Genomic DNA, 14,945 nt, shown 5'->3' with positions numbered 1-14,945 from the left:
ACAGTTTTCCTCAAGAGAAAATGTGCTTTTGTCTCATTCCGGCACGCGGCATGGTGGAATGGTATAGTCGCCCTGGTGTTGGGCAACATATCCCACCGCATTGGCGGATCGGCTGGCGTCTGTGGAGGAATGCGTTTCGGTAAGCGCCAGTGAGCCAGTCTCTCGGTTGCGGCTACGGTGAAAGGACGTTCCGATGTGCCGGATTGTGAAACAGTGTCCCTGCAGTGGCGAAATAATACTAAGGAACACGGCGCAACTAATTTAATAAGTGATCTTGTGAGAGCGGTGAGGAACAGTACTGTTTGGCTTTTGTGGACTGATTAATCGCAAGGATTCCGCTGAGTTGGTTTAAGTGAAATAGAACGAATCCTTCGTTCTATTTGAAGAAAAAAAACGGACAAAGACTGTGTTGTGAGAAGAAGATGCTGCAGCAAGGGTTCTACGACGCGAATAACCCAGACAATTGTAGTGGCAGTGAAGCGAACAACAATACACCCTTCTCGGTGAAGGACATTCTCAATATGGTTGAATCGGGCGGTGGAACTGTGGATGGATACCTCAGTTGTCAAATGGAAAGGTAAGCTGCTTACTTAGTGCACTCATCAGCATATTCTTCTGTATTGATTGCAAATGTTTGAAAATCAATAATTTAGAAAATGTATTAAAAAGAATCACATGAATTGGATCTTGTTGTTGTAGCACAGACCACGATCGCCGATCGTAAGTTTCTAATCTGCTCCATGTATTTTACTTTTCAAAATCTTTCAATCTCGACACGCGTAGCTCATCGAATCACTTCTCATACACCTCATATCCCGGCTACGATGCAACGTATCATTCGTCCGATCCGTACGGCATGATATCGCACAGTTATCTCTCTCAAGCGCATCACCATCACGATGTACCCTACGGACCTTCGTCGTACGATTTCAGCCCACCGACGGGTCCTAGTAATCAGGCTAGTGGGCATCTTCCTCCTCCGCATTACTCTCATGTGCAACCCTTCGTCTACCACAACGCGCCCCTCAGCGCATCTTGCGTTCTCACTGCGCACGCCACCTCCAGCCCTGCCCTTAGTTCCGTCGCAAGCTCCAATGGCTCGGAACAGGAGCAATGTTACGAAGGTTCGACCAAAACAACTCCCCTATCCTGCAGCATCAACGGTGGTAGCCAGCAGTGCAGTTATCAGCTACAGGACGTCCGGGGGATCATGCTCGATGCAAGTCCATCGTTGGACGAATTACCAACCACGGGAAGTCCGGGGCAGGGGCAGAAGATCAAAGTCGAATCCTTCACCACGACCGGCTCGACATGTGTCACCTCGGAGCATGTACAAGAACTGGACAGTTTGTGTCAGATGAATAACAGTAACGATGAGGAGCTTCGGCAAAGTAAGACCCAAATTACCTGGCATCAATGTGCAATCGGAATCACAACATTCATGAAACTTCACTCTTTACTTCACAGAAGAGAGCAACACCCAGCTGGTGACATCGTCGCGGTGTGAACTGCGGAAGAATGGGAAGCTGCGTGCCAAACGGAAACCTAGAATTCTATTCTCCCAAGGCCAGGTGCTGGAGCTGGAACGGAAATTTCGGCAACAACGCTACCTGACGGCCCCAGAGCGCGAAACGTTGGCCAGCATTTTGAAGCTCACACCAACGCAGGTGAAAATTTGGTTCCAGAATCGACGTTACAAATCGAAACGGATACAGATAGAGGGTGGCCACTCTTCATCGCTCAAGTGTGACGGCACTTCCACCTCCACCAAGTGTCCTTCCGATTCGTGCTCCAGCAGCAAGGACTACGAGGAGCTATCATTAGGAACCACATCGACGGGAGCTTATGGACCACCAGCATTTCTTGGTAGTAATTCCGGTAACTCCGGATCTCTTGCCATCACCGCTAGCCTTAGCTCTTCGGCAACGTCGAGCGGAATAGCTCATCCACCACCACCGCCTTACTCTGCCTATGGCATTCACTACTCGGACCAGTACTCGACCCCACCACCTCTACCAGCATCCTCAGCTAACGCCTCGTACTACGAGCAGAAAGCTACCTACTGGTAGAACCACGGAGCGAACTCACTAGCCTACCTCCGATGTACCTAATAGTGCTCCGACTGTCGCCAAAAAGCCCAATGATCAACACAAAAAGAACAATAAACTAGCGTTAAATCAATCAGCTGACACACATTTTGTGGCCACCAACGAAGCGAAAGAACACACAACTCGGACGAACACGAAGGAAACGTCACGAATCCATCATTCCAGTGGCGTCGTCCGTGGCCGGTCGACCACTACCACACATCTGGCTCGGATCTGGATGCTCTGAGGATAAACCACGGAGTTTGCCTTGGGTCAATCGTAATTTGATAGCGTGCATAAAGGAGGAGGGATACCAGATATATAGTGCCCGGCCAGCTCACTGTCAAGAATGACTAGAATGGCCCCCGATTTCTCTAATCGTCTCATTTCCGCACTGTTTTTTTCCCCCCCGATGCTCGATACCGCTCATCATTGACAGCAATGAAACATGATGCGATGCTCCTCCGTGTATCCCATGCAAATAGAGGCCCATCAGTGGGAGTGGGGAGGGCTATATGATCGATTCTTTCATTCAATTCGGAACGAGTGTCAGTAGCCCCTGAAACGACTTCATTCTGGAGACGGTGGATCAGTTGCAGGCCGTTGCAGCCAGTTCCGTGATGCTGAGCCGGAAAACCCGTAGTCCGGCGAAAGGGGAACATCAAACTACATCACGACCACGGGAGAAAGGCCGCCGAGGGCATCTGTTTTACGTTCTGTCAAAGAAACGATTAGCTTGGATAACCCTTTGCGGACGCCCTTTTCCAGGCGGGATGGGTTTGCGCTCACTTGATCGTAAGTCATGTGTGTAAGTGGTCGGCATACGCACTGGAAGTCGGGAAAATAGGGAAAACTTCATAAATCGTTCTGCTTTCTTTGTCGGTGTGTGCGTGTCTCTCTCTCTTTCTCTCTCTCTCTGTCCGTTTTTCGTGAGCGTTGGTTTGTTCTTTTCTGTAAAGTTTCTAGTGTCACTCATTAATTTCCCATCTCAGATAGAGCAGCGTGGAAGGGTTGACCTGAATAAAGTGGAGGCAGAGGATAGAAATGGAAACCCTGGACTAGCTCTGAGCTTGCGTGGTGACCTTTGGGGTGCAACAGTAAAAAGCGATCTTATCGAGCAGCATTCTCTGGAAATACAGTTTTAATCAGTGAGTTTGTTAACTTGAAAACGTAGAAAGTTTATGATGCCAGTGTTGTAGTAAGTGAATAATTAAGCATTATTTTTTAGTTTTTTTCAGCACTGAAGGGAAAAGGATTTTAAAAAATATTATTTTTTTGCGAATAGTAAAACAACTTTGTACTTTGTTTTAAGCATAGTATAGACATAATAATACATTGATGTTCATATTATCAAAAAGAGTTAATTATTTCGCCGTAATGCATAGATGAGGGAACAAACTGATGAATTGCTTTTCTCTTTCAAAGGTAAATATACAAAATATCTATGTCGAGGAACTCCAGTATACTACCAAAACGACACTGTTGGATCAAAGTACATAATGAAATTTTCTTTCATTTGTAGATTCCAGTTGAAAATTGCCGGAGGACTGCATTATCACTTCACACTACTTCATTTGCGGTGAATGTTCAGCATGTCGCTAGTAAAACATAGCATCGGCGGCAGGAAATGTATATAGTATTGGCCTCGTTGCACAGTGATTTTGGTTAAATTACGCAACAATGAACACAATTTTAAATTTGGTTAACTGCAAAATAAAAAAAACTTCTCCGCGGTTTTGCTTAAGAAAGCGAGTTTTACATAAATCTCGAAAGGGATATAACTTGTCGATAAAGTGTCCAAAATTTCCAAAGATTCAATCAGACTCTTTTTGGGAAAACCACTACAAAGTAGCGAGCTGCAGGCGTAATTAAAAAAAAAATACTTGTATAACAGAACCCCCGAATCATCGTTAACCCTGCAATAATCTTCTTTCTCAAGTATAAAGAAGCATGATTTTGCTTATACTACTGTGTCTAAGAGATTTTGCAAATGATATTGGCATATCAAAAATATACGCCAATTACATTTTTGGAAGGATGTTTCCATCTCAAGCGCGTCAGTGCTCGATCACGATAATGACCATCCATTACACTGCGTTGGTTTTTCGTGACTTTTTTGCGAAAAACTCCACACATATCGTTCCAATAAAATCGTATTCGCATGATTTGATTACATTTGGCTTCTGGCTATTAAACAAGCCCTAAATTTCGTTCCGGGGACACTGTTTTGACGCGATAGAGTAGATTCAAGCCGTTGCAAAAAATGTGCTGAAGGCCATTCGTCTTTAGGAATGGCTTTTTCACGTGTTTCGAAAACTGGAAAATTCGTCGGCATAAGAGCATTTCGTTTGAGGTGGATTACTTTGAAGACAAAAAAATGATTTGGATGAAAAACTAAGGAACTTTCAAAATGTCACCTTATTTTTTGGACACAGTAGTATGTTATCTTTTTGACAAGGTTTTTGATCTCAAACGACAGCAGAGGTTCTTCTTGCAGTAGATATGCATTCTGAAGGGTTGTTTAACCTGTTGTTTTAATGAAAATCACTGCGTGGTTTGGGTGTATTTTGTTTCCTTCAGAATTTCTGATATTTTCAAACATACTTTCTTGTGGTGGACACACAGCACCGTGTAGCAATCGTAAGGATACATCTTCAGGAGCGGTTATTGGCATAAAAACGATTAAAATCCTGATAAAAAGAAGCCAAGCCTGAACAAAAAAGGTCACCAAATTTTTGCAAGCAAATAATTTACGCCGAAAATATTTCAAGCAAACCGTCTTTTTAAATAGAACAGAAATGAAACTGAAAAGTTTCACGCACGAATCTTTTCAATTTCAAATATCGTGAACTTTTCAATTTGAAACGACGGGTTTTCCAACAACTTTTCTTTTTTTAGGACTTTTTTTAGCCAGAACAGGAGAGGCATGCAAAATGTAAAATGTAAAATGTAAAATGTAAAATGTAAAATGTAAAATGTAAAATGTAAAATGTAAAATGTAAAATGTAAAATGTAAAATGTAAAATGTAAAATGTAAAATGTAAAATGTAAAATGTAAAATGTAAAATGTAAAATGTAAAATGTAAAATGTAAAATGTAAAATGTAAAATGTAAAATGTAAAATGTAAAATGTAAAATGTAAAATGTAAAATGTAAAATGTAAAATGTAAAATGTAAAATGTAAAATGTAAAATGTAAAATGTAAAATGTAAAATGTAAAATGTAAAATGTAAAATGTAAAATGTAAAATGTAAAATGTAAAATGTAAAATGTAAAATGTAAAATGTAAAATGTAAAATGTAAAATGTAAAATGTAAAATGTAAAATGTAAAATGTAAAATGTAAAATGTAAAATGTAAAATGTAAAATGTAAAATGTAAAATGTAAAATGTAAAATGTAAAATGTAAAATGTAAAATGTAAAATGTAAAATGTAAAATGTAAAATGTAAAATGTAAAATGTAAAATGTAAAATGTAAAATGTAAAATGTAAAATGTAAAATGTAAAATGTAAAATGTAAAATGTAAAATGTAAAATGTAAAATGTAAAATGTAAAATGTAAAATGTATAATGTAAAATGTAAATATTTACTCTCTCTGTGAACAATTGATATACCATCAACCTTCTTTAAAGTGGGCGAATCGGTAGGAAGAAGAAGTTGGAAAAATGGAGTAAACCCCGCTCAAATGTAACCAATCAATTTAGATACCCCAAAAACCTAGGAAACGATACCCAATTGTGCGGGATTTGGAGAACTTTGATTCTAAATGTCCAGAGCTACTTTTCTTTTTAAAAAAATGGGTGTTCGGTTGGAAGGGGAAGAAGAAGAAGAAGGAATTCTGGGAAAAGGACTCCAGATCATATAATGGAAAATTGTAACTTATGTATGTGCCAAGTTTGGTGATTACCGGCCCGGTAAAGTTTGTGTGATGCTCAAACCATTTCATTGAAAAAAAGGAATATTGTAAGATAAACTGAGATTGTTATTCAAAAAATTGTAAATTAACAGATTTAGGAGTGCGTAAACAGGTGCGTAAACTTAATTTACAGTTGTTTTTGTATTATATTATTGACTATCTGCCCCGACAGACTTCGTACTGTCTTTGATCGTTCGTAGGTTTATCGTAAACAGGAACTTGAAAATTTCAGTAGATATATTTTTATCTATTCCATCATTTCGTCGTATTCGATTTATCAATGGCCAAATCAATAGCTAGGTCTGTTAGTGATGTTGGAAATAGAGATGCGACGTAAAAGTTAAAATGATGCTTGAGTTTAAAGGCTTTGCCTTTCGGGCTAAGTGATGTCATTTGGGACCACGAATTATATTTTCCCAAGTTTTTTTTTTATAAAATACTTTGACTTTAGTGTTCGGTTTGCACATAGCTCGTTAAGTTCAAATGGTGGTATGGGTCAACAACATTACAATACGACACATTTGATCCATTTTTCCGGTATTCAGCCTACGATGATTTACATAGTCACATGGTAGATCATAACTAAAAGCACCGCACTTCAAATTTATTCAAACGTCAATCGATCAGATCGAGGGTCTTTCTTCTCTCTCGAACATTCTCGGTGATCATTCCAATCGCAAGTTGTTCTTGATAGATAGGATATGTTGGTATTGCTTTCTATTACTATTCGGTTACTGCTGCTTTATATGTTTGTGCATGCAATTCCGATCGTTTACCATTCATAACCCGCTACGTTGAAAATCGTCAATGATAAGAGGCACGTAAATCAATAATCAAAAATTAATATAATTTTTGATCAATTCGAATATTTCACAACCGAATAAGTTTTTGTTATTGTTTCATGTAAATTGATTTGTGAAAATTAAAGCAACTTCTTAATTAACCTAGACTTACCTAAACTTAAGAAATTGTTAAGAAAATTTAAACCAACAATAGACACACCAATAAAAAATGGTAACGATTTGCAGCATTGCCGGTCCCATGGTTATCATTCCACCCTAGCCGGGCTCCCTCTCTCTCTCTCTCTCTCTCTCTTTCTCTCTCTTTCTCTCTCGTTCTTTTCCTTAACATCTATTGGTCTCATTTTTAAAATTATTATTCATGAATTAAACGCAACTATCGAACCTTCCCACCCCTCACTCTGCTCTGCAAGATGTACGGAATGGAGGGTGGTGATGGTGGATAGGTGAAAGAAGCAAGTAAAAGAGTATTAAGTGAATCCAATCGATTTAGAGACCATCAAAACCTAGGAAACGATACCCATATTGCCCTAGGACGTATGTTAAAAATTGGGGTTGTATGGAAGCTCCCCTTTCCCCTCATCCGATGTAGACCAAATTTTGTCCCATAGTTTCTCAGATGACCATCAACAATTGTGCAAGTTTAAATGGTATTCGGTTCATAACTTGCGGAGTAATTAATGATTTTAACAATCAAGTGTTAGGGAAGGGCAGGAAGGAAGGTAGCGGGGGGTTTCTAACCAACCCTATAGCACTCACCGGGCCCTAAAACACCTTCATACCAAATATGGAGTCAATCGGTCCAGCAGTTTCGGAGTCTATACGGGACATCCGGACAGACACATTCATTTTTATATATATAGAATAATGATTTAGTTGTTCTATAACTAAAAGTGCAATAAATCTTTTAGGTCTTACGTGAACAACATTAAATCATCAAAACATTTAGTCTCGTAGAACTGGTCAAAATATGTTAATCGTTTAAGCAAATGATTGTTCAGATGGCTATCAAAGTGCAATTGTCAAATGCAAGAGTTTGATGAAACAATCACACTTTTCCTCTTTGCACTTTTGGAATCAAGAGGACACTTTCCGAACGTGCGACCGACGAAATCACAAATCTTCTACTTGCTAGCACATCAGTGCAAGAACACTTCGTTCTAGGACCATCCGCGTGTATGCCCAAAAAGTGAAAAGCTATTCATACGCAATCGCCTAACTACAGATTTTCTCATCACCAGCATATTGTACAGGGTCAGTCGGCCTGAACGTCGTTTTGTTGACGCGGATAAACGCGGATTTGTGTGACGATGGCACGTTAGCATAGGTTCCTTGCTCGAAGAGATACGAAAGGCCATTTCGGTAGCGGTAGCGGCGCTGGCTGGTAATTGAGAGGGTTTCAACAGGATCTTAACTTGTACTATTGTTTCGAAGCACCTTCCCCACTGACTGCTACCCTCCCTCGTGTGCCGCTATGGTCCTGTACGCCTCGTCACTGTATAATAGACCCTAATTGAAATTGCTGCCCGGAAGGTGTTACTCTTACGGATTTGTTTTGCCTGCGGCTTTTGTGGCGCGCCAAAGCACCCTCTCTGTGTCAAAGGTAAGGGTGACGCGATGGGAAATCGTGACCGGCACGTGCGTAACGTTGTGCTTGTTCGCGCGGTGGTTCCGAGCGGGCCACTGAAGCACCAACAAATTTGACAGTAATTAGAGGCATACTGTTTGACAATCCGGATATCCGCACACTTCCGATGACCGTACGACAATGGGATGATTGTTTGATCGTTCTTATTGTTCCGCACCAAAATGACGTTTGTTGAGAACGAGCTCTGAATTACTCTGAATGACGATGATGCAAACTTTAATGAAGATGATGATGATGCAAAAGGTCCGTTCGCGAGCGTGAACATGAAATGCGAGTACCATCTTGATGTGTTTAAACTCTGTTGCCATGAAGTACACATTGTCGATCAACAGCATCGCACATCCATCGCTATCCGATGATCGGATGATAATCGAGAGCCGTTGTCAAACCGAGCTGGCGGAAGCGCCAGCCAGCCTCGTTGACTGCGTGAAATTCGATACACTCGCCGGGATAAAGTGTCTGGGTGGCTGGACCGGAGTGCTGCATAGACGAGGGAAGAGGATTATTGAATATCAATTTTCAGCTCGCTAACCGATGGCAGAGGAGGAAGATGCGGGATGTCGAGATTCAATTAAGCGAAGTGATCACTCATCGACCACTGAACGTGTTGGGTGCGTTGGCATTGGCCCTTTGCTTAACAGTGAAAGATGATGATTTTGATGTTTATGCTACGTAAACACGAGAAGCGACCCAGATGCATTGTTTATTCGTATCTCAAAGTCGTTAAGTGGCCACGGTCCACCACCACGGACGGATCGATGCAAATTCGTTGCCATACCGCTTAACTACATCAATCTAATCAATGCTACTCCCAGTGCCCGGTATCATCGAAACCTTTCGCTGATTAAATCATATAACAATGTAATAATGAGTTTAACATCATCGCCATCCATTTGGCATTTTTGTCGACGGAAACGGGATCATCACTTCACTCACCGCGCTCAATAATAAGGTAATTCCATTAATTCCATTTTCCAACAACATCGTCGCAAAGTTGTCTCGCTTCGGTTCGTTCCGGTAATACTGTTTTGCCAGCCAACACCTTCATTGTGCTAGAGCACGTGTTGTAGTCTATTGTCCTTACGTCCAGGTCGTCATGCTGGATACTCAGAAAGCACCATCATCTACTTGCTGACGCACAGCACTCCCAAAACGCCACCCGACCGACGTCGGTCCCATTTAGGACGTTCTCGTTGTTGTGTTGCTCCTCGCCGAGTCCCGAGTTTGCGTCCTCGAGTTTTCCGAGTCGCCACCCCAAACCGTTCTCAAGCTAAACAAACACATGGCGGAACCCGCAGCACCCTCAAACCACACACTTGCACACAGAGCACGTAGGAAGGAAAGAACCTGTGAGCTAGCAGCAGAGCGAGACACCGTAATGCACCATCATCCAATCACGGCTCTCCTCTTATCCAATCCAAGTGCGCCAGAGAGTAGGGAAACTCGCCGTCGTCCCGTGGAAAACTCTTTTCCACTCGCGCTCATTCACGCTGCTCAACTCGTTAAGTGCGGTCGTGTTCCTGGGGGTTGCGTACTGTACCACTGTTCGTTCTTTCGGTTCCTTCTCGATTGTCGCAAGTGGCAAGTGACCAACAAGTGATCCGTGATCGAGCTTGAATTGAACGTTTTATCGCTGCTTTATCGTGGTTGAATGTGAATTTGGTGAACGAAATATCGAAAAAAGAGTGAACCGAAAAGACGTTCAACATGAGTGTTACCGCTTCGAGCACAAAGTCGATCGTGTCCACACCGTTTTCCATAAACGACATCCTCACCAGAAGTCGACGTAGTGAACGGCGCAGTTCTGGGGAATCGTCAGGGAATGAGGAAGATTTGGCCAGGGCGTTCTATCATCGGCAACCTAGCCACCACCACCACCACCATCATCTTCATTATCACCAACGTCACCGTGGTGTCGAGAACTCCGGAAGTTCGCCCCGGCAACCAGAGGATGCGTTCTATGGACAGTTGAGATTGGGCTGCGGCAACAATAACAACAATAGCACCGAAAATGGCAAAAAGATCGGTATGCACGGTGCGGTTCGATACCCGGCGAATGGTCTTCCACCAGCGTTGCGCCGCGGATCCTTGGATTGTTTTATGGTGTCCTCCGAAACTGCGTCCTCGCGAACCGCGGATGATGACGCACCCATGATCCAAGGATGCTCTCCGATGTCTACCGATTTATGTGAAGCCGCGAGTGCGAGTGAGCGACACATGCTGCTCGACGGTTCTTCTGGCCGTACTGCAGGACCTGGTGGAGCCACTTGCTACCGTCTACCAAAGATCCGCAACGACAGTCCCATCGATATGCGTCGTTCGACGGAACATGATTCAGGTAAGGGCTATTATGGGCTACCATGGCAACAGTTCGATAAATAATTTACCTAATGCATGGCCAACTTGAAGGGAAAGTAAAGGCCTTCTTTCTTTGGCTGATCCTTTGCACGTGTCCCTGTGCTAATGACTCCCGACTAAAAGCATCGTTAAACGGTTCGCAATGCCCTGTTCTCCTTCCCTTCCACCCTTAGACTGTGACTCACCGTCACCGTACTCGAGTGCTCTGACAACGGGACACCACGCTGGTCCCTCCTCGATGCTAGCGAGCGATGAAATGCCCTCGGCGAGGAAAAAGCGCTCCCGAGCGGCTTTCAGTCATGCCCAGGTGTTTGAGCTGGAACGTCGATTCGCTCAACAGCGCTACCTCTCGGGACCGGAGCGGTCGGAGTTGGCCAAAAACTTGCGGCTCACTGAGACGCAGGTGAAGATCTGGTTCCAGAATCGTCGATACAAAACGAAACGGAAGCAAATCCAGCAGCATGAGGCCGCCCTGCTAAGTGCGACGAAGCGTGTTCCCGTGCAAGTGCTGGTCCGGGAGGATGGTTCCTACGGGCCAATGCTAGGAGCTGGCCAACCACACTACGCAACCGGACTGGATCCTGCTCTACTAAACGTCTATCGGCACCAGGTATGCCATTGCCGCGACGATTGCGCCATCCACAGACAAACAATGCTCATCCGAACATTCTTCTTCTTTTGGGGATCATTCAGATACAGATGGCGTACGGTATGCCCGGGATTCCACCCATGCCTTTCTCCTACTTCTACCCCTCGAAGATTGCGACAGTTCCGAGCGGTCCGCTGGCTCCCTCGGTTACACCATCCTCGTCGTCGTCTTCCGCTTCATCAGCCCCATCGACAGCGTTGGCTACATGCAAAACCCCCACGCAGCATCCATACCTAGTGGCTGGCGGGCAGGCTGGCGGTATCGGTGGACCGGGACCACTTAACTTCTCCACTCGGAACGATGTCGATCTAGAGAACGTGATGTCCGGTAGGCAGCGATCACGATCCCCTTCCGAGCACTCGGGGCCCGGGTCGGACCACGGATATCGCCGACGGGCGGATACTGAACGCAGTGCTGCCTGCAGTGTTCACTCTTCTAGTGGCGAGGGAGAGGACGTGGACGAATGTGAAAATGTGGAAATCGATTGAGTGGTGATGGGAGCGCACGATGACGCTAACGCGCGTTGATTCAATGTGAACTGAATGTATGTTTGAACCCATGAGATGTAAATTAATTCCTGTTGTAAAGTGTACAAAATATGAAAGAATAAAATCTATATTTCGAAGCATACAATACTGCCTGTTGAAATGAGTTGCTGTACATTTAATTGAACGAAAAATGATGTAACTAGATGCCATACGTTGTGATCAGTTATGATGTATGCAGCAATATTGGAAAATGTATTTCTTATTCTTGGATGAGCAACACATAAGGCACAGTACATCAAATTGACGTTCGAACGGTGATGCTTAACAGGGAGCTATAGCTATAGCGTATAGCTCATAATGCCTCAGTCTGAGGGTGGCCATTTGTTTGTGATTGTCCGTTGAAATTATCGCCAGTAAAATTGACCACATATCTTCTACATACAGCGCAGACGCCCAAATTCAACTCCATGGCACCTTGTTAGACGGGAAGGATGGACTTTTGTGTGAAGTCATAAATCTACACTACCCAACACATCCCACAGCACATCTGGCATCAGCCATGGCACGAGCATCGTTAAAATGCTTACTTTTGTGGCCTACACACAAACCTGAACATTGCGTCGGATCTTCCCATTGCGCAAGAGTACATCCACTAGTACGGCAGTGAAGACCGGGCGGGTATGACGCTTAGTATTTGAGGAGTCCGAAGCCTTAAATTGTCCGAACCACAGACTAGAGGAGCGGCACTTTCTCAGCTCAGCTCAGCTCAGCGCAGCGGAAGGATGAACGGCGTTCCCGTTTACTACCTTTTCTTACGTCCATTCCAAGAAATCGTCGAACAACGCCGATCGGGAACCAGCTCGGAATTCGTCATCGTTTAATTCTACGGTATTGTTTAGATTTCACAAACCGTAAGGATGCTGAGATCTAGAACTGTACGATCGTTTGTTCTGGAATATCGTCGGTCCTGTTCAAACTCATCCCGAAACTCGAGGTTAAGGCAATTGTTAGCATTTAGGAATGGAGCTCCCAGATGCATGTTCCTCCGTTCCATGTGGAACAAAAGACTCGGAAACAGAATCACGTCGTAAAAACCGCCCCGGGAAGTGATAAACAAAAGATCGCCTCCATGCCCAGTCCGGCCGGAATGGTCGTCGTCCGAGGACAGTGGCGCGGGGTCCTCAGTTCAGCGGGCGCACGCGTCCTAACCTCAGGCCAAACAGACGGTGCTTCACGATAACTGGGTGGCGTCAAGGAATGGAACATACGCAACGCCACATGTGTTGCCGTTTGAGCCGATCGCCTTGGTGCCGATGATGAAAAGCCAATTATTTAGATTATCGCTCCCGAATCCGGTGACTCAAGGAAAGTCAAGTGTCATAGTCGTGGGTGCGAAGTAGAGAAAAATCAAGCCTCAAAGGTCGAACGCGATCGAGTAGGACAGCACAGCGTGCAGGCAGCGCCCAGCATGTAAACAGTGGAGAAGGCATTAACGTTGGAAATTGAATGAAAGATCATCACAATCGAAAGATGTACGCAGGAAAAGCGATCTCATTTAACGGACATTTTTTTACTCTCGCCTTTCCTCCACCTCAGATGCGGCCTCTCGAATCGTCAAACAGTGATGCAAGAACACGGGCAAGCGATAGAAATAGGAGTTTCATTCCCTGCGATACGAACTGATGTAATCACCGAGTTGATATTCTCACAATCGATTGTTTCTTCAAACTGTTTACCTTTTAAGCATGGCTGTTAGGCAAATCTGGGCGATTTGTTCCGATTTGTTGGTGTGACGCAAGTAATAATTGCGCAATCGATATACGTTTCTCAACATAAAAAAGGAAATTGCACTGCGCACGGAACGATCAATTATCACATACAGTTTGATATCTCTTCAGTGTTTATTATCCTCCAACGCAACACATCAAAATATTCTGTAGGCTGGAAGCTAATTGGATTTCCACATCATTTTGTTATAGAATTGTAATTTTAATAAATTAGAATATGTTTCTAATCTCAATATTACCACTATTACCACGTACTTTTTGTACACCTGCGAAAAACTCATTGTTGGAAATCATGGTAAGTTCCTTCCGCGAGTTAATTTACTAAGACTAGAAGGTTAAATAACCTTCCACTAGAAGAAATAAGAAGAGTGTTTAGGTAACACAATATTATAATAATCAATTTTATCTGACAATGACAGATCATCATCTGATGGTATCTATGGCAGCCCTTTTTATTGGTCAAGGATGGGCTAGATGTCTTATCAAACCGACTCAGTTTAATCTTCATAAGCAGTATAGGAGACCTTACGATGACAATTACTATAATGCATACCATAAAAACGTTTATTCGATTAAAATATGGCTAAAATTAGAGAAAAGAAGAATAAAATACAATACACCGCTATAGTTAACATAACAAATTATTAGCAAAACCTACATAAATACGATAAGAAGCAGTCATTGTGGTTATTGTGCTCATCCTTACGTTTTCGAACATTAAAAAACAATAACTATTAATCATAATACCAACTTCGGAAATAACCTCGTTGGTGGACAAATTCTTTCCTATTGACCCCTTTCCGCCTATCCTACAATTAAATTACTTTCATAGTGTTCATTCTCCAGTTACGGAAACAATGGATCAATTAGCAATTGATATAATTTTCCTTTATCTTTTTTTTCAAAAAACTTCATGCCACCTTCTGCATTTAATTAAGTTCTTTCGCTGTATCGAACTGTTTCACTCGAGGAAAACCTCCTTGATTCGCTCGATGGTACGGCGCGACAAAGAACTTGATTGGGATGAGCGAGGAGAATGAAAAGAAAATGCCTTTCGGTATCGATACAACAAGGATAATTTATGCCAATCACACAAGCCAGCGAGCAGCAAGTTTTTTTTTCTTTTGTATCTCCTCTTTCGCGACTATTGCGCGGCACGGAAAAAGTCTTTCCTCGTTACGCACCCTTCTGCCTTCCAGCCGTTCTTTGCT

The 14,945-nt window shown here is 43.2% G+C and overlaps 2 protein-coding genes across 2 annotated transcripts in view; both read left to right on the top strand.

The window, feature by feature from the left end:
- The first annotated feature begins 422 nt into the window (after positions 1-422).
- LOC125959297 (homeobox protein Nkx-2.5) lies at positions 423-2,069 on the top strand. The gene is made up of 3 exons (XM_049692116.1): positions 423-577; positions 784-1,391; positions 1,468-2,069. Exons 1-3 carry the CDS (start codon positions 423-425, stop codon positions 2,067-2,069), a joined length of 1,365 nt encoding a protein of 454 aa, XP_049548073.1.
- An 8,074-nt stretch (positions 2,070-10,143) lies between these two features.
- LOC125947858 (homeobox even-skipped homolog protein 2) overlaps positions 10,144-14,945 on the top strand; it is a 7,882-nt gene continuing 3,080 nt past the window's right edge. Inside the window, exons 1-5 of the mRNA XM_049673321.1 lie at positions 10,144-10,790; positions 10,984-11,420; positions 11,504-11,932; positions 12,276-12,292; positions 12,397-12,424. Of these exons, the coding sequence (XP_049529278.1) occupies positions 10,160-10,790; positions 10,984-11,420; positions 11,504-11,932; positions 12,276-12,292; positions 12,397-12,424 (1,542 nt within the window). The 5' untranslated portion in view covers positions 10,144-10,159. The remainder of the gene's footprint in view (positions 10,791-10,983; positions 11,421-11,503; positions 11,933-12,275; positions 12,293-12,396; positions 12,425-14,945) is intronic.

The sequence above is a fragment of the Anopheles darlingi genome, chromosome 2, assembly GCF_943734745.1.
Source record: "Anopheles darlingi chromosome 2, idAnoDarlMG_H_01, whole genome shotgun sequence".
Lineage (NCBI taxonomy): Eukaryota > Metazoa > Arthropoda > Insecta > Diptera > Culicidae > Anopheles > Anopheles darlingi.
This window is presented reverse-complemented; position numbering and strand designations above follow the sequence as displayed.

Bases quoted from the DNA above. Each gene is read 5' to 3' on its own strand.
- LOC125959297 (XM_049692116.1), top strand. From the start codon at position 423: ATGCTGCAGCAAGGGTTCTACGACGCGAATAACCCAGACAATTGTAGT. The intron at 578-783 runs GTAAGCTGCTTA...CGACACGCGTAG, and splicing joins CTCAGTTGTCAAATGGAAAG to CTCATCGAATCACTTCTCAT. The intron at 1,392-1,467 runs GTAAGACCCAAA...TTTACTTCACAG, and splicing joins CGATGAGGAGCTTCGGCAAA to AAGAGAGCAACACCCAGCTG.